The sequence below is a fragment of the Schistocerca nitens genome, chromosome 1 (genome assembly GCF_023898315.1).
Source record: "Schistocerca nitens isolate TAMUIC-IGC-003100 chromosome 1, iqSchNite1.1, whole genome shotgun sequence".
Lineage (NCBI taxonomy): Eukaryota > Metazoa > Arthropoda > Insecta > Orthoptera > Acrididae > Schistocerca > Schistocerca nitens.
In genome coordinates, this window is record NC_064614.1 from 794,437,783 (window position 1) to 794,458,233 (window position 20,451).

Here is a 20,451-nt window from a genome sequence, read left to right on the forward strand (position 1 = left end):
CAGAAATGTGTGTGTGATTGTATATTTATTCAGGAGATTTACCATGTAATCTAGCCATAGAAGAACGACAGAAAATTAGCTCCAGTGCAGTGAGATACTGACGATGTCCTTTTACTTCTAAGTGCTAAGCGCCTGTGTATTACACGAGCGATTTCAGCTTATAAAGCCGAACAGATGTAATTTTCAGCGACGATTACGTAGTATCACTTGCAATTCCCACTCCATTTCATTCATTCTACTATACTTTTCTGAAGGACGTAATCACCGTCGTCTGAAATCTTAAACAACTTAACTTCATATCAAAACTGAATCTTTGTTCTTTGTAGAACGTGGCGAGACACAGTGTGTCCCATAAACGGAGCAGGGGACTTCATCTTACAGAACGTTGCTTAGTTGACGAGGGATCGATCGCCTTGGTGTCTCTCATCTCAGGCGACCATCCCAGACTGAATCTCAAAATGGCACTGAACTCTGTTAGCAGTTAGTTAAGTTTTTTAATATGCTTCACGTCACTGTAGTTATAAGGTTCTCTCCGCTCAGATAAAATCTAAGTTACGGAAATTTACCGTATTACACTCTGCTACAGAGAAACTAAATACATTTTGTTGGCAAGGCTTCTTCAGTGGAAGAGTTAAACTATCGAGGGAGAACGGTGTCCTTGATTAGATGACCCTCAGGAAATGGAAATGAGAACTGTAAATAACTGGCTAGGAGAGATTAGTATCTCTCGAATATTAGGTCTTATTGGAAGATCCGAGAATCTTCCTTTGTCTGTGCTCACTGGTTATGTTGCATAAGCCTTCTTTTTTTTTTTTTTTTTTTGTACCATCTCGCCTTGCCTCGCACGCTACAGGACATTATGGGAGAAATAAAAGGATGACGCGGACAAAGAAGTGGATCGGGGCGCTTAGCCATGCCCGTTACGTAAGGCGATCGTCTGGAACGTGCCCTTGGAGCCAACTTTCTCCATCCACCGGCGTCTACGCTGCACAAAGGGCTGAATGCAAGGATACGGTTACCTCTCCCTGGTAAGTCCACCGCTGTTACATGTTCCCAAGCAAATCCCGCGTGTTATCCGAAACCGCGCTAACAAGCGCGATGGCTGGAACTAGGCGACTGACAGTGACGTACGAGTGGTGGCAAACGCTGGAAACCTGACTATGACGACGTGCTACTGTCAAGCTTATGTTTAGTGTTACAGTGTTCCAAAAACACCTCTATAATATTGTGAAGCATGTACTATTAAGGACATCTTGCGAGTATGAGAGTGAAAACCAAGACAGCAATACGGAGCTAGAGTTGGAACAACTACCTGGAACACTCCCATTGAATAGTAGCCAAACTTAATGTCATGATTCTAGTGAATCATTTGTCATAGTTTGTAAAAAATACGAGATGGTGTCTGATGATGCGCCATTTTATTTATGTCTATTTCTGAAGACTAGAAATACCGAAGGATGTACTCGAACTGACTAAGAGCTGTTACATGACTGATTATGAAACACGACATTTGTTAAAATTAATACTCTTTCCAAACAATCTCACTGAAGATTACATTGACATACACGGTGTACAAAACTACGTATATAAAATTTTAGTCTTTTCAGAGAAGATAAACACAAACAATTTTTTGTGCGACGAAAGTGTTACATGTCCACCGTTCCCTCACAAGGGGTCTTTGGGATCCTTGTAATTATGTTCAGAGACGGTGTTCCAACTGCCGCATGATGAATATCTAGACATTTAGAGGAGACAAAGATTTTTATATGACACAAATGTCATTGGTGCACCGTTTCTCCGCTTGAAGGGTTTGGAGTTGGATTTCTCTTAGGCAGACGTTCACAGTTTCTTTCTTTTTTTTCCGCATGTAACACATTGCTACTGAAATCTGATATGCGATAAAATTACATCTTACTGTTAGGAATGGTAACTTTTCAATGTCCATATCTCTAGGTAAATATTATTTTTCTTTATTATGCTGTGCTTACGTAAAAGTTCTCCCGACCTTTATGGATTTCTTTCTCTGCAGGAAGATATAAGTCTGTGGCACAGGACACACTGTTAGGCTCTAGAAGAGGTGGTTGCCCGTTCGGCTGAATCGGCAGCCATTACTCGCTAAATCCCTGTCTGTTTTGAGCATGTGAGACAACCAATAGTACGTTGATTCAAGTTTTGCGTTAATGAAAACGGATAAAATTTTCAGCATCATCTCTAAAACAATATTATCATCATTTGGCGGTTTAACTGCTGTCTCCGAACAACACTAGCGTCAACTTCTTCAATGAAACGGTACACCTATGACATTGTTATCATATAAAGAAAGTGATTCGTTTATCTGCTCTAAACTCTCTAACAGATTCTAAGTCCTATACACTTAATTTATACCTGTTATATTAATGGCATGTAATAAACACAGTCCTCAAGGAATAATTACACTGCACAATATTTTAAACATTCCTACTTTTTTCTTCAGTGGCTCTTAGCTACAGGATAATCCTCCTAACATGCAAAACAAAAGAATGAAGCCAATTCAAGTACAGTTTAAAAATCCATCCTCTTCCTAGCTGTACTCCAGAAGTCTGTCACGAAAGTGATCTGGAGCATCTTCCACGTGATGTAACAAGTATTGCTCACAGATTTCACAAACTTAATACTGATTAGCTACTAGCAGCTTCAGGTCCCGTGTCATGCATCTTTTTGTCGTGCATCTTTTGTCGTGCATCTTTTTGTCGTGCATCTTTTTGTTTGAACAGTGAGAAGGCAAACAAATCTTACGTAGCAGATCCATACTCATCAATGTGTATTGTAAGCTAAGCGAATGCATTCGTGAATTATGATGTACGCTGTCACAAACCCCTGACTTGTAAACAAAAAGCTGCCTGGAGGATAAAATAATGGCTAAGGGTATTAGTGATACCTAAAGGTCAGCAGGTCTGATTACAGGCTGTTCAAAGCATGTGACCCCAAGGTATTGCGAAAGCAAAGAGAGCTTCACTGCAAATTTAAACGCAGCCAAAACCTTTCAGACAAACAGAAGCTAAGTGATATCAAACTTAGCGTAAGGAGGGCTATGCGTGAAGCGTTCAGTGAATTCTAAAGTAAAATTCTATGTACCGAATTGACAGAAAATCCTAGAAAGTTCTGGTCTTACGTTCAATCAGCAAGTGGATCGAAAAAGCATATCCAGACACTCTGGGATGATAATGGCATTGAAACAGAGGATGACACGCGTAAAGCTGAAATACTAAACACCTTTTTCCAAAGCTGTTTCACAGAGGAAGACCGCACTGCAGTTCCTTCTCTAAATTCTCGCACAAACGAAAAAATGGCTGACATCGAAATAAGTGTCCAAGGAATAGAAAAGCAACTGAAATCAATCAACAGAGGAAAGTCCACTGGACCTGACCGGATACCCATTCGTTCTACACAGAGTACGCGAAAGAACTTGTCCCCCCCCCCCCACTCCTAACAGCCGTGTACCGCAAGTCTCTAGAGGAACGGAAGGTTACAAATGATTGGAAAAGAGCACAGGTAGTCCCAGTCTTCAAGAAGGGTCGTCGAGCAGATGCGCAATACCATAGGCCTATTCCTCTGACATAGATCTGTTGTAGAATTTTAGAACATGTTTTTTGCTTGCTTATCATGTCATTTCTGGAAGCCCAGAATCTCCTCTGTAGGAATCAACATGTATTCCGGAAACAGCGATCGTGTGAGACCCAACTCGCTTTATTTGTTCATGAGACCCAGAAAGTATTAGATACAGGCTCCCAGGTAGATGCCATTTTTCTTGACTTCCGGAAGGCGTTCGATACAGTTCCGCACTGTCGCCTGATAAACAAAGTAAGAGTCTACGGAATATCAGACCAGCTGTGTGGCTGGATTGAAGAGTTTTTAGCAAACAGAACACAGCATGTTGTTCTCAATGGAGAGACGTCTACAGACGTTAAAGTAACCTCTGGCGTGCCACAGGGGAGTGTTATGGGACCATTGCTTTTCACAAAATATATAAATGACCTAGTAGATAGTGTCGTAAGTTCCATGCGGCTTTTAGCGGATGATGCTGTAGTATACAGAGAAGTTGCAGCATTAGAAAACTGCAGCGAAATGCAGGATGGTATGCAGCGGATAGGCACTTGGTGCAGGGAGTGGCAACTGACCCTTAACACAGACAAATGTAATGTATTGCGAATACATAGAAAGAATGATCCTTTATTGTATGATTATATGATAGCGGAACAAGCACTGGTAGCAGTTACTTCTGTAAAATATCTGGGAGTATGCGTACGGAACGATTTGAAGTGTAATGATCATATAAAATTAATTTTTGGTAAGGCGGGTGCCAGGTTGAGATTCATTGAGAGAGTCCTTAGAAAATGTAGTCCATCAGAACACTCTTTCGGCCTATACTTGAGGATTGCTCATCAGTGTGGGATCCGTACCAGGCCGGGTTGACAGAGGAGATACATAAGATCCAAAGAAGAGCGGCGCGTTCCGGCACAGGGTTATTTGGTAAGCGTGATAGCGTTACGGAGATGTTTAGCAAACTCAAGTGGCAGACTCTGCAATAGAGGCGCGCTGCATCGCGGTGTAGCTTGCTGTCCAGGTTTCGAGATGATGCGTTCCGGATGAGGTATCGAATATATTGCTTCCCCCTACCTATACCTCCCGAGGTGATCACGAATGTAAAATTAAAGAGATTCGAGCGCGCACGGAGGCTTTCCGGCAGTCGTTCTTCCCGCGAACCATACGCGACTGGAACCGGAAAGGGAGGTAATGAGAGTGGCACGTAAAGTGCCGTCCGCCACACACCGTTGGGTGGCTTGCGGAGTATAAATGTAGATGTAGATGTAGATTTAGTTGCTTCGTGAAAGGCCTCGCGAAGATGATGATATGCCTGTCTCCAGGTGCTGGCTTGGATGAATTTCACACTGACCACATATCAGTTTCTAATCCTTCAGAAACAAATGAGATTAGTAAGATCCACCATTGGGGATGAAATTAATTCCAGCAGAGGAGAAAAGCTTACTGTCAATTAAAAGACGGCGGAAATACAATGGAAAGAGAAGGGATAGATCAAAATAGCCAAAATATCTCAGATGGACATTACAAAATATGTGTCGTTCACTACTTTGATTACTTCATGAAAACGAGCAAATACCAGACGGTTCAAACAGTTGTGTGGTTGGACTGAACGAATATCATCTCCAGGTTGCTAATCAGAACGTAAGAGGACGATTAAACGTTCGGGTTTGCATGTTCCCAAAGTGCTAGAGCCTGATAATCCGGAACCAGCAATGATTATGACAGAGTTGCCTCTCAGGGACAAGCAATTAAAATTAAAGTTCTTAGCTAACTATTTCAAATGTATTATTAATGCATCAACTGTAGTACAACTGAAGTATGTATAATGAACCATGGGAGCCGAGATATATTTCTCCAGCGAAATTCAGCTCGCTCTTTTCCTCCATGATATCTACAGCGCTGTGGACAACAGCGTTCAGGTTGATGCTGTGTTCCTTGATTTCAGTAAAGCATTTAACACCGTTCTGCATTGCCGTTTAATGCAAAAAATACGAGCTTACAGAGCATCGGAGCAGGCCAGCGATTGGATACAAGACTTTCTTGTAGATAGAACTGAGCACGTCGCTCTTAACGGAACTAAATCGACAGATGTAAAGGTAATATTCGGAATAGCACAGGGAAGTGTGATAGGACCGTTGCTGTTTACAATATGTATAAACGATCTAGCAGAAAGCGTCGGATGCTCTTTAAGGCTATTTGCAGGTGATGCAGTTGTGTATACCAAAGTAGCAACGCCAGAAGATAGTAAGAATCTGCAGAACGACCCGCAGAGAATTGAATGATGCAGGCTCTAGCAGTTTATTCTGAACGTAAATAATGTAACATATTGCGCATACACAGGAGAAGAAACCCACTACTGTACAACTACACTACCGATGACAAACAGCTGGAGACAGCGTCTGCCGTAAAATATCTAGGCGTAACTGTCCAGAGCGACCTTCAGTGGAATGACCATATAAAGCAGATAGTGGCAAAAACAGACATCGGTTCTTGAGTATCGTTCATCTATCTGGAACCCTATCAGTTAGGACTGATAGAGGAAAAGGAATGAGGGAGGAGAAAGACTAATTGAGTTCTGTAACAAGTTTCAGCTAGTAATAACGAATACTCTGTTCAAGAATCACAAGAGGAGGAGGTATACTTGGAAAAGTTAGATTACATCGTGATCAGATAGAGATTCCGAAATCAGATACTCGATTGTAAGGCGTACCCAGGAGCAGACATAGACTCAGATCACAATATAGTAGTTATGAAGAGTAGGCTGAAGTTTAAGAGATTAGTCAGGAAGAATTACTACGCAAAGAAGTGGGATACAGAAGTATCCCAATAATTTTAGAAGTTCTGATGGAATGTTATCTACCCCTTCTGCTTTATTTGATCTTAAGTCCTCCAAAGCTCTGTTAAATTCTGATTCTAGTACTGGATCCCCTATCTTTTCTAAATCGACTCCTGTTTCTTATTCTATCATAGCAGACAAATCTTCCCTCTCATACCTATCCGCTCTCTCCTCTGCATTTAACAGTGGAATTCCCGTTGCACTCTTAACACGTTCGCTCCGGCTGACGCTTATAAGCGTCTCCGCGATCAACACGCCAGTGCGGCACACGCTTATAAGCGGCGTGTTCGTTATCTGAGTACTCAGTTTAGTTTGTTCAGTTGTGCACTCGTGTTAGTACAAGCAACCAACGAAATATCACGCAAAGTTTTCCTGTCTGCAGTTGTGTGTTTTCGTCCTTAGTCGTCTGTGTTGTGCATTGTTTGCAATGGCGGCGAATCAACAAACACCGGGGCCTTCTAACCCTACAAAGAGTAGGAAGAGTGAACAATATACTGACCATGAGTTACTGAGTGTGTTAGTGATGTTGAGTTCAGAGGGGGCGAACCAGAGGAGGGTGGCTGCAATTTGGATATGCAGAAACATACCATAGTGATGACAGTGTGGAAGTAGAACTGTCGAATATGTTTCGCGACAGTTCGGAATCAGGAGATACGGACGACGATAATGAAGAAATCGCCGACGATAAAGAACCCGCGCTCGCAGAAGTAAGCAAACCAGGTGCGACTTGGTATGAAGAACCACATGGGATGCAGTATCATCCGTTTACAAAAGCAGAATGTTTGAAGATAAATCCTGCTGGAAATACGTTAATGGGTTTCTTTAGGCTACTGGTTACAGGTGACATACTGCAGCTCGTATTTGATGAAAAGAACGGTAACGCCCACAATATATTTCCGAGCGAAATTACGAAAAATGGCTCTAGGATTAGTAATTGGAAATCTGTAAGTATAGGAGAAATACTAGTCTTCCTGGGTGCTGCATTACATATGGGTAATGTCAAATATGCCCGATTACAAGACTACTGGAAGAAAGACCCGCTGTTCCAAAATAGAAGAATAGCGATGAGTATGGGCAGAGACAGATATTTGCTCATCGAAAAATCCAAAGTCAAAAACATTTTACCACCTTGCATCACTGAGTGATAGCGCCGTATTTATACTTACTGATGCGTTTTCTCGCTTGTAGATACGCCTGGTTGACGGCGTCGTAGGTGATACACGTGTGCTCACCGCCGTACCCACTGAAATAAAGAAACACCACAGCTTTAGTTCCTCATCTACAACACAAATAGTTTTTAAATGTGGACGAACACTAAAATAGTTTGTAACACAACCACAACTAGTAACGGAAAAGAAGTTGGTCTCTCTCTCTCTCTCTCTCTCTCTCTGTCTATCTATCTATCTATCTCTCGCTCTCCTGTGCTGTCCTGTTTCGCAGTCTAGTAACGGAAGCAATCGCGTTATCAGTAGACGTTGCAAATTAAATGTTAGTGGCGTGGAGCCAGAAGAACGCAGAATTTCGTTCAGGTTTCCAGTACTAAAGGCGATTAATACTCTACATCCATCCACTTCAACCACACTCGTATTTAGACCGATAGGGGGCAAACAATATTTACGTATTGTCACCCGCGCGCCGCAGGGGCCGTGCGGTTAAAGGCGCTGCAGTCTGGAACCGCAAGACCGCTACGGTCGCAGGTTCGAATCCTGCGTCGGGCATGGATGTTTGTGATGTCCTTAGGTTAGTTAGGTTTAGCTAGTTCTAAGTTCTAGGGGACTAATGACCTCAGCAGTTGAGTCCCATAGTACTCAGAGCCATTTGAACCATTTTTTTTATTGTCACCCACACCTCACAAAGAAACATATCGAACGATGTTGCACAATAGAGAAGATACACATTCTGAAGGTTCTAATGATTCACCCGGCTATTAAGATTTGGACTCCATAAACACCCTTTGCTACCCTTGCTTCTCTTTAAGTTACAATGGTAAATATATATTCCACAGGAACTTCTATGCAATTGCTATATGCTCCTGGTTCACTCGTGTGAATATTTAGTACCCCATAACTCATTATAGACTTATAATACAGTCTTATTCATTATTATTCCCAAAGGCTGCATACTGATATGCATTTCATTATTAAGCTATAAAAACCATTCTGTCGCTTAACGGGTTGACTGAGTTTTCTCTCCAGTGACTTCGACGTCTAAACGATGTGTATCTCTACCCTCCTTTTCTGCTTGGTACGATTAGTATGGGTGTGCAGCTCCGGCAACCGTTTGTTACATCGATGAGACCAAATTATAAACCATTAGAGAAGTATGTGAGCTCGGGGTAACAGTTTATTTTGGCCTCATGCTCAGTTCCATTCGTGTGTTATAGTTTGGTTCACTGTTACTCAGTGTGGTATGTTTCGAAGTGAGTTGTTTGCTTAAGAAACCTATTCTTAGCTCTGAACAGGATGACCAGAAAGGATTACTACATCATCCTCGTACATTATGTAGCTCACAGGCCTCATAATTTAACTCCGTTTTCTATGCAACCCTCATGCAGTTAAAATATGAACCAATTCAAAGTAAATGGACCATTTACTAATTAATATTACACAGCGAAAAGCTTTGCAATTGACTTGTCAATTACCTTCAAATGAAAATAAAAAAATTTCAAATTTTATTTTAGTGATTTTCTTGTGGACTACTTCCTTTTACGTGTACAAGAGTTATTCATTATATCTTAGAGTTCTTAGTTGTATAATTCAGACATGTATTCGTCGCTCGTTTCCAATCACATATTTTGTGAACTGTGTGAATGAAAAGCTTTGACTCGAAGGATCATAACCAGTATGGGGGAAAAAAATAATTCTGTAGCTGAGGTCACCTACACATCGTACCAGGAGCTAAGCGGATGGAAATATAATGGTGGTTGCAATGTATGAGAAACTCACACTTGTATTCCGAAAATGGGGAGTTTATATTTCCATCGAGTAACCCTGACCTTGGTTTTTCGTGGTTTCCCTAAAAATGCGTTGAGGCCAAAGCTGGAACGCATTTTAAATTTGTCTAAACTATGGTCCCGCTCCGTCGGTAACACCCCGACGACGATGGTAAAAGTTCATTTTTCGTGTTGTGGCACAACATTTTGCCACTAGCGTGAAGACAATAGGGGAAGTCTAATTACCAAACTAAGTGAAAATATATAGAGCCAAATTCCGCATCATTCCACACTGTCTCACCGCATGAGACTGAGTGACGCTGCTGATGGTGCTCCACTCGTGTATATATGGTTCAAATGGCTCTGAGCACTATGGGACTCAACTGCTGAGGTCATTAGTCCCCTAGAACTTAGAACTAGTTAAACCTAACTAACCTAAGGACATCACAAACATCCATGCCCGAGGCAGGATTCGAACCTGCGACCGTAGCGGTCTTGCGGTTCCAGACTGCAGCGCCTTTAACCGCACGGCCACTTCGGCCGGCTCGTGTATATATATATATATATATATATATATATATATATATATATATATCCTTCATATTGATGTACATCATACGATTAAAAGTATTTGGACATTCCTGTGTAATGCTGAATTTGACAACTAGATCTCATGAGAGGTGGACCCGCCGGGGTAAAGGGTGGGTCTGTCACGCGGGCTAGACACTGCCTAAGTCCACTGTCCATGGTGGGATTATGAAGTGGAAACGCGAAGGAACAACGATAGCTAAACCGAGACCAGGCAGACCTCATGTACTGACGGATAGGGACCGTCGAGCAAATGCGGAGGGTGATAATTCCGCATGAAAATGTACCCTGTCATAAAGCAACATTTGTGATGCAATGGTTTGTGGACAGCAGCGTTCCAGGAACGGACAGGCTTGACCAAAGTTCCGACCTGGATCCAATGGAACACCTTCGGGACGAGTTAGAACGTCGACTTCACTTCAACGTCCAACATGATATTATCTTTGTTTTCGGCTCTTAAGAAACAATGGGCTGACATTCCTCCACAATCAGTGAGACACCTCATTGGAAGTATCCACAGTAGTGTCCAAGGCGTCATAAAGGCAAAAAGTGGAAACTTCTCAGCCGGCCGCGGTGGTCTAGCGGTTCTAGGCGCTCAGTCCGGAGCCGCGCGACTGCTACGGTCGCAGGTTCGAATCCTGCCTCTGGCATGGATGTGTGTGATGTCCTTAGGTTAGTTAGGTTTAAGTAGTTCTAAGTTCTAGGGGACTTATGATCTCAGCAGTTGAGTCCCATTGTGCTCAGAGCCATTTGAACCATTTTGGAAACTTCTCATTAATGTGCACTAATATTGTCCCGAAACGTTTGATCAGAGGTAGAAGGTATAAAAGAGGTTCATTCTCTACCTTCCTTCCATCGCCTAATATAAAAAATTAACACCACCCTACGCGATACAACACAGTCACATCGTACAGTCTAGCGAGATGTTGCAGGGCCTAAGACACTGGATTCGCTTACGGAAGAAGTGAGGTCCCCATCCCTGTTCTCCCAGGTTTTTTGTTGTGCTACATCGCTTATGGCTAATGCCTGGTGGTTTCGTCTGGCATCACACCTACTATTTCCTTCCACATTATAGTTCAAACCAAGCTTGACGTTCGTCTTTAATAACTTCGATGTTGATAAGACGTTAAACTTCAAACTTGGTTTCCCTTTATTTATTTTGAAATCACTTCATTTAATTATTTATCAAATAGCTAACTTTCCGCCCTTGGACATTTCTAAACTCCATAATAATAAAAATTGTGATACTTTATATGAAAAATGTGATGAGGTCCCAAATAAGAACTTCGCACAATTACAACAGATGAAGACAGAGCTATCTCAAATGTCAAGTCTATATGTAAGACAGTAAAAATTCAACCCTTACGTCATTGTGCCAGCATACATAGCATATTAAACTAATTTAGCATTACTACTCAAACGGTTATGGCGTAGCCAAGATCTTGAAATCAAATAGGATATTTGTCAGCAGACTTACCAGCATAACCAGATTGTCAAAGGTATAAAAAAATAGTTACCATAACTTATTATAATATTAACGTTGTTAGTATTTAAATCCCTCTTACTTAATTCCTACTTCAGTTATGCTTATCATGTACATAAGAACAAATGTTATCCTCCTTTTGCAACTGAATGCTTAATTTTGTTTTTAACCAAACATATTTTACTTGTATTCCATTGATGACGCCTAGTGTAGTAGACGAATGGTGTTTGGTTAAAAACAAAATTAACAGTCACTTGCAAAAGGCATGACATTAGTTCTTATCTAAATGATAAACAAAATTATTTTAATGTGTTATGTATGGTGGAACAAGGAGAAAAACCGCATAAGATTTGCACTTTTTACGTTTTAAGTACGGTCTTCACATCTGAGAAATTTGTACCTATACGTATTACGGTTGTGTGAAGCCCTGCGTTCGCCATCACACATTCCTTTTCCCCTCACACTGATTAGTCGGCTATAACATTATGTAAGCACAACAGTTTTTATTGTGCTGCAGCTTGCAATGTTCAGTAGTGATAAATTAAAGAACTGTTTAACAGTTAAATAAAGTGCTTATTTGCAGATAAAATATCAGCTTGAAAGGTGGACATGTATAGGTTAAGTGGACATTTATTTGCGAATAGTTTCAGAATGAGTGAAAATTTCATGTGAAGAGAGCGATACAACCCCGCGACATCTGTGGAATAGACTACTTAAGGCGGTAACAGTAGTATCTCTGATCTTTGGTTCAGTTGTAGAACAGAAAGTGCCGAGCGCTGGACATGGAGTAAGCTAGCAGAACTTTTAGCGTAGGGCATATTAGAGGAGGATTTTACTGAAGAAAACTGTTAGGACTTCTTAATCTGATGGAAGGACTTACAAACGCAGCATTTATGGAACAGAGAGAATGTGCATTATGGATATGTTTTTAAGGTAATAATTTTTGCTGGCGCGCACTAATAACGTTAGCGATTTTTGCAACAGGGAGGTCAACCTCCCCACATCAGTTTAGGTCATTTCAGTTTAATTCTTTTCAATTTGCATAATCGTATTCATTTCAGTTTGCGTAATCGAAAAATCATTTTCTTGTAAGGCTTTTGAAAAGAAAGTAAAACTTTCTGGTCTTCTGTGAGTTTTATGTTCTTGTGAAATAAGAGTTTAAAACATAGCATTGTCATTATAATGAGCTGACTAGTATTTTCATTTCAAGTAAGAATTTTTTGGAGAATGAGAAAGTCATCCCAGTCTTTTTCCGAGTAGTTTAGTTTTACTTTAGCATATTTTAGCTGGCGCGATTTCTTGATGCTGTGCTGTTGCTGCCGATTCTGCTGTAATTTTTCAGTTGAGATTCCTTTAATACACTCCTGGAAATGGAAAAAAGAACACATTGACACCGGTGTGTCAGACCCACCATACTTGCTCCGGACACTGCGAGAGGGCTGTACAAGCAATGATCACACGCACGGCACAGCGGACACACCAGGAACCGCGGTGTTGGCCGTCGAATGGCGCTAGCTGCGCAGCATTTGTGCACCGCCGCCGTCAGTGTCAGCCAGTTTGCCGTGGCATACGGAGCTCCATCGCAGTCTTTAACACTGGTAGCATGCCGCGACAAAAAAATGGCTCTGAGCACTATGGGACTCAACTGCTGAGGTCATTAGTCCCCTAGAACTTAGAACTAGTTAAACCTAACTAACCTAAGGACATCACAAACATCCATGCCCGAGGCAGGATTCGAACCTGCGACCGTAGCGGTCTCGCGGTTCCAGACTGCAGCGCCTTTAACCGCACGGCCACTTCGGCCGGCCATGCCGCGACAGCGTGGACGTGAACCGTATGTGCAGTTGACGGACTTTGAGTGAGGGCGTATAGTGGGCATGCGGGAGGCCGGGTGGACGTACCGCCGAATTGCTCAACACGTGGGGCGTGAGGTCTCCACAGTACATCGATGTAGTCGCCAGTGGTCGGCGGAAGGTGCACGTGCCCGTCGACCTGGGACCAGACCGCAGCGATGCACGGATGCACGCCAAGACCGTAGGATCCTACGCAGTGCCGTAGGGGACCGCACCGCCACTTCCCAGCAAATTAGGGACACTGTTGCTCCTGGGGTATCGGCGAGGACCATTCGCAACCGTCTCCATGAAGCTGGGCTACGGTCCCGCACACCGTTAGGCCGTCTTCCGCTCACGCCCCAACATCGTGCAGCCCGCCTCCAGTGGTGTCGCGACAGCCGTGAATGGAGGGACGAATGGAGACGTGTCGTCTTCAGCGATGAGAGTCGCTTCTGCCTTGGTGCCAATGATGGTCGTATGCGTGTTTGGCGCCGTGCAGGTGAGTGCCACAATCAGGACTGCATACGACCGAGGCACACAGGGCCAACACCCGGCATCATGGTGTGGGGAGCGATCTCCTACACTGGCCGTACACCACTGGTGATCGTCGAGGGGACACTGAATAGTGCACGGTACATCCAAACCGTCATCGAACCCATCGTTCTACCATTCCTAGACCGGCAAGGGAACTTGCTGTTCCAACAGGACAATGCACGTCCGCATGTATCCCGTGCCACCCAACGTGCTCTAGAAGGTGTAAGTCAACTACCCTGGCCAGCAAGATCTCCGGATCTGTCCCCCATTGAGCATGTTTGGGACTGGATGAAGCGTCGTCTCACGCGGTCTGCACGTCCAGCACGAACGCTGGTCCAACTGAGGCGCCAGGTGGAAATGGCATGGCAAGCCGTTCCACAGGACTACATCCAGCATCTCTACGATCGTCTCCATGGGAGAATAGCAGCCTGCATTGCTGCGAAAGGTGGATATACACTGTACTAGTGCCGACATTGTGCATGCTCTGTTGCCTGTGTCTATGTGCCTGTGGTTCTGTCAGTGTGATCATGTGATGTATCTGACCCCAGGAATGTATCAATAAAGTTTCCCCTTCCTGGGACAATGAATTCACGGTGTTCTTATTTCAATTTCCAGGAGTGTATTTTGTTCATTCTTTCGTTTCTTATCTCACGTTTCCATTACAGAAATTCTAACCATTTTCTTTGGAATCCAGATCGTTAATGGGCCACTAAACTGCTTGTTTCACAGTGTTGCTACGTAACTTCAACGCTTCATTTTTTGGGGGGAGAGGGGGGTGGGGAGGGGGCGGCAGTGCACAATTTGATTTTGGTAGTGGTTTTGGAGTAAAAGTTTTGATTTTAACTTCCTGCACTGTGAACGCAATTTATTTTTGTCTTCATGAAACTGTGTGCACTGAGACAGGCTATTCGCAACATTAATTACAGTTCAACATTTTTATTTCAGAGGACAGTCCATTCAGTTTTGAGTAAAAAGCAGGAAAACATTTTTATGCTCATGTGCAAATGAACGATCGAGTCAGAGCAAATAACTTTCAAGCTTAAAGAGAAAAATAACTCCCTTGAAAACCCATAAATAAAAAAATTGAAAAAGTTCTTCAATTTTTTTGCGAAATGATTTGTGTGAATTATTTGACGTATCATTCAAAGGAGGAACAGAAGTTTCTCTATTTTACTTTATTTCTTACTTTTAAAAAAATCATTTCGTAATACATTTGACCAATAGTTTTCAAAATTATTTTTTTCCAAGTCTTTTTGACAAAGCGTGCTAGTCAAATATCGAATCTATCTAATTTTTCATGCATAAAACCCATAGGCGTTAAGGAGATGAAGTTTCTTACACTTCACTTACATAGCTAGCAGAAGCTGGTTGCGAAATATTTCAATTTTTTCCTGAACTCACTAATTAAGTTTTTCTTTATTACCTGATTGCTTTCAAGAAATTGTTTTTATCTTTTTGTTAACTTTTTATTTTCAAAACTATACGTCACGCTATCAGTTTTGTGCCCCATTGTGTAATTGATAGGCTTTCGTGTTTTCGTTCCTCTCAAAAATTTGATCAAAAAACTTAGGATATATCTGACCAAAACTCTAACGTCCGTAAGACAAGCAGCTGGAGTGTACCACAGAAAACCAGTCTCTTTTCCACCAGGATACCGAATATATCAGATGCGGAGCTAGACGTACACGCACAGTGCTCGGTGCGCTTTCGCAACCTTTTCGAGAGAGGTTACCTGCTTGCCTGCAGCGCGTAGGCGCGCAACATGTGGGTCGCAGAGCCCGTATCGCGTTCTCAGCGGAAGCGCGCCTATGCGGAAGCGGCGATGTGAAACATGGGCGCCTGCGGAAGCCCGACTCCGTGGCGAATCAGGCGGAAGGCACCTTCCGAAGACTCCAATTAGGCTTTCACTCAGCCGCATAACGTGCAGCCGGATCAACCTTCACTGCGGATTGGTACTGTCTGCAGCAGTCGAAGCCAGTCCAGCTTCCTATTGCAGTTAGACGTTCGATGGCTTTCCGTAAATTATTACTTCCTTGGGGAGTACGAGTCATTGTTGCTGTGTGATTTCCACTCGACAGACTACCAATAGTAATTAATTTTGGTCATACATCTCCTTTTGGAAAATCTGAAACAGCTTCGATAATCCGTTACGTTTCACCCGATAGCGATTCCTTGACTAACTTTTACAACGACTCTCTCCCAGACGTAAGTTCCTACTCTCATTCATACAATGTTAGTGAATAATTTCACAATTATGTTCCCTAATTTTCAGTTTATACGCTGAGGTTTATGTCCTGTCTTTATAAAATACTCATTGAAAAAAAAACCGAATATTAAAGAAGAAAGGAGGAAGATTTTATGGTATAACCTCCCATAGACATTATTAACATGTGACAGTTGAAAATATGAACGATTATTTCGTTCATAACATTTAAAGTTCATCATGACTGTTCAGGGTTTTTACTCATTTCATTTCACATCGTTTCCTTTCATTGAATTCATACTCATTAACTGCCTTCATTTCGCTGCGGTTAATTTAATTCAGTTGGATTTTTGTCCTTATCCAATGGAAGAATCAACAGCATCTTACGTCGTATGCCAAAGCACTTGAAATTCAATACAAGCTGCTGCCGCAGGATCTGAATTAGGAAACTGTACATGATCGTTTCTACTTCCTTAATTTCAAAGATTAAAATTTATTCCGCGGCTAGCAAAAAAAAAAAAAAAAAAAAAAAATGGTTCAAATGGCTCAACTGCTGAGGTCATTACTCCCCTAGAACTAGTTAAACCTAACTAACCTAAGGACATCACAAACATCCATGCCCGAGGCAGGATTCGAACCTGCGACCGTAGCGGTCTTGCGGTTCCAGACTGCAGCGCCTTTAACCGCACGGCCACTTCGGCAGGCCGCGGCTAGCACTCTGACCGGGCGCGTATGTGTTGAGGACAGTATGGTACATTCAGACCGAAGTTACTTGTTCAGTTATTGGAAGAAGTAAGCAAGATAAGCTAAAGAGAAATGAAGAGCATAGACACGTAAGCAAGTATGAGCAATCAAACCTATATATTACGTTCTGCTTACCGTAAAGGCTCAAAATGAATAACGTATGCCATAAATGCTGTTTCATCGAAAGTAATCGGACACCTCTATGCAAAATTGACTTCTAGATGTAATGAGTGTGGTGTCACCGCTAGACACCACACTTGCTAGGTGGTAACTTAAATCGGCCGCGGTCCTGTAGTACATGTCGGACCCGCGTGTCGCCACTGTGTAATCGCAAACCTAGCGCCACCACATGGCAGGTCACAAGACACGGACTGGACCTCGCCCCAGTTGTACGGAAGACATAGCTTGCGACCAGACGTACGAAGCTTTCCTCTCATTTGCCGAGAGACAGATTGAATAGCCTTCAGCTTAGTCCATAGCTACTACCTAGCAAGGCGCCATTTGTATCAGTGCTTATAGCTTACTACTATTCAAGAGATGTATTCCAACAAGAGAATAAAAGTTAAGTAACATCTACGTACTTTTCTTCTTATTCATTAATAAGTCTCATGTTCCAGAACTTCAAGCCCGTCTGCGTTAGTTTAGCGTGCACCTAGCTACCTCATTGTGTCTATGCTGTATGAGCTAGACACAACAATGAGGGTGCCAGGCAAAAGGAGGTGAGGAATATTGTGTTGTCAGAAAGGAATTAACAGCGGAAGGGTCCCACAGGAGAGCTTAGTGACTTCAAATGTGAGCTAATCATTTAATGTCACCTGATATCCATAATGGCGCTTAAACCGTTCTAAAACTGCCCAAGTCGACCACCAAATGGGTCTGAGCACTATGGGACTTAACATCTGAGGTCATCAGTCCCCTAGAACTTAGAACTACTTAAACCTAACTAACCTAAGGACATCACACACATCCATGCCCGAAGCAGGATTCGAACCTGCGACCGTAGCGGTCACGCGGTTGCAGACCGAAGCGCCTAGAGCCGCACGGCGACGGCGACCGCGGCCGGCCAAGTCGACTACCGGCGACGTGACTGTGTGAACTGGAAGCGCGGAGGAACCACCCTTAACCCACGGTCAAACAGAATTTACATACTGATTGCAGCGACCCTCTAACGTTGGGGGGACATTGGTTTGTGGACAGAAACATTCCTGAAATGAACTGGCCTGCTCCAATGGGACACCTTTGCGATGGGTTAGAAAGTCGACTACGCTCCAGATTCAATGTCCAACATCACTATCTTCCCTGGTTTGACTCTTGACAAAGAATGCGCTAACCATTCCTCCACAGACATTCAGACATTGTCCTGAAAGTGTCCCAAGTAGAGTTCAAGCCATCATAAAGGTGAAATGGGGACTCGCCTCCTATTAATGTCCGCTAATAGATATCCGCATGCTTTTAATTAGATTATGTAGAGATTGCCATACTTACTGATATGACATACATAGGAAAAGAAATACACTACTGTACAGCTACACTATTGATGAAAACCAGCTGGAGACAGCGTCTGCCGTAAAATATCTAGGCGTAAACATCCAGAGCCACCTTAAGTGGAATGACCACCTAAAACAGATAGTGGGAAAAGCAGATACCAGAGTCAGATTCATCGGCAGAATCTTAAAGAAATATAACTCATACACGAAAAAAGTGACTTATAAGGGGTTTCTTCGCCCGATTCTTGAGTATTGTTCATCTATCTGGGATCCCTATCAGGTAGGACTGGTAGAGGAGATAGAGAAGATCCAACGAAGAGCGGCGCGTTTCGTCACGGGATCGTTTAGTGGCGATAGAGAGTTACGGAGATGCTAAACAAATTCCACTGGCAGACATTACAAGAGAGGCGTTGTGCATCACGGAGAGATTTACTACTGAAATTTCGGGACAGCACTTTTCAGGAGGAGTCGGACAACATATTACTTCCCCCCACATACATCTCGCGTATTGACCACGAGGAGAAAATTCGAGAATTAGAGCCAATACAGAGGCTTACCGACAATCATTTTTCCCACGCACTATTCGCGAGTGGAACAGGATTGGAGGAATCAGATAGTGGTACCGAAAGTACCCTCTGCCACGCACCATTAGGTAGCTTGCGGATTATGATGTACATGTAGATGCTGGTACGACGTAAAATATATACATGCATAAGGATTCTAATTCTTAACATGTACCTCTCCCAGAATTTCTGTAAGTATCTCTCCCAGAATTCCTGTAAAGCTATTCCCCTTGTAAAAAACTGATTAATATCCATCTTTTCGCTGCCATTTCCTTGTCGGGCCTCCAAGCAGAGAAGTCACGACATCTAATATCGGTCGTATCATGGAAATTTTCATTATGTCTCTAACCTAAGAATCAATGCTGAGAGGAACCGCCAGGAGCCATACGTGGTATCGATTCCACGTGAAACTGTAGTGGTAGATTAGGAACACGCGAGTCGCCGAAGAGGCGTCCAATTCAACGACTTGCACCCAGCCATTCACCTATACGAAATTAATGTTGTTGTTGCTGTGGTCTTCAGTCCTGAGACTGATTCGATGCAACTCTCCATGCTACTCAATCCTGTGCAAGCTCCTTCATCTCCCAGTACCTACCGCAACCTACATCCTTCTGAATCTGCTTAGTGTGTTCATCTCTTGGTCTCCCTCTATGGTTTTTACCCTCCACGCTGCCCTCGAATACTAAAGTTGTGATCCCTTGATGCCTCAGAACATGTCCTACCAACCGATCCCTTCTTCTAGTCAAGTTGTGTCACAAACTCCTCTTCTCCCCAATTCTATTCAATACCTCCTCATTAGTCATGTGATCTACCCGTCTAATCTTCAGCATTCTTCTGCATATCGAAAGCTTCTATTCTCTTCTTCTCCAAACTATTTGTCGTCCATGTTTCACTTCCATACATGGCCACACTCCATACAAATAATTTCAGAAACGACTTCATGACACTTAAATCTATACTCGATGTTAACAAATTTCTCTTCTTCAGAAACGCTTTCCTTGCCGTTGGCAGTCTACATTTTATATCCTCTCTACTTCGACCATCATCAGTTATTTTGCTTCTCAAATAGTAAAACTCTTTTACTACTTTAAGTGTCTCATTTCCTAATCTAATTCCGGCAGCATCACTCGACTTAATTAGACTACATTCCATTATCCTCGTTTTGCTTTTGTTGATGTTCATCTTATTTCCTTCTTTCAAGACACTGTCCATTCCGTCCAACTGCTCTTCCAAGTTCTTTGCTGTCTCTGACAGAATTACAATGTCATCGGCGAACCTCAAAGTTTTTATTTCTTCTCCATGGATTTTAATACCCACTCCAAATTTTTCTTTTGTTTACTTTACTGCTTGCTCAACATACATATTGAGTTATTATTATTATTAATTTCCTTTGTTACTTTTGAGAATCATATTTAAGCCCGCCATGCATAGAAATATTTTCGTATTATATCTTTATTAGAGCCTACTTTGCTTCCTGCTTTGAAGATATCGACAATGAATTTAACACTGTATCCATCTTATCATGTTTAAGAAGAATAAGATATCTCAAGGAACACGAATTCAGAAACATCAAGACAGATAGCAATTAGAATAGCAAAGAACTGTCGCTTAAAATCAGAACTGGTCTAACTTCTCGTATTTAAATACTTTTATAAATAGTCGTTGTA

General features: G+C 42.5%; 1 protein-coding gene across 1 annotated transcript in view; it reads right to left on the bottom strand.

Annotated features, from left to right (window-relative positions):
• LOC126262364 (chorion peroxidase-like) overlaps positions 1 to 20,451 on the bottom strand; it is a 260,243-nt gene that overhangs the window by 84,147 nt on the left and 155,645 nt on the right. Inside the window, exon 3 of the mRNA XM_049958952.1 lies at positions 7,585 to 7,661. Within this exon, the coding sequence (XP_049814909.1) occupies positions 7,585 to 7,661 (77 nt within the window). The remainder of the gene's footprint in view (positions 1 to 7,584; positions 7,662 to 20,451) is intronic.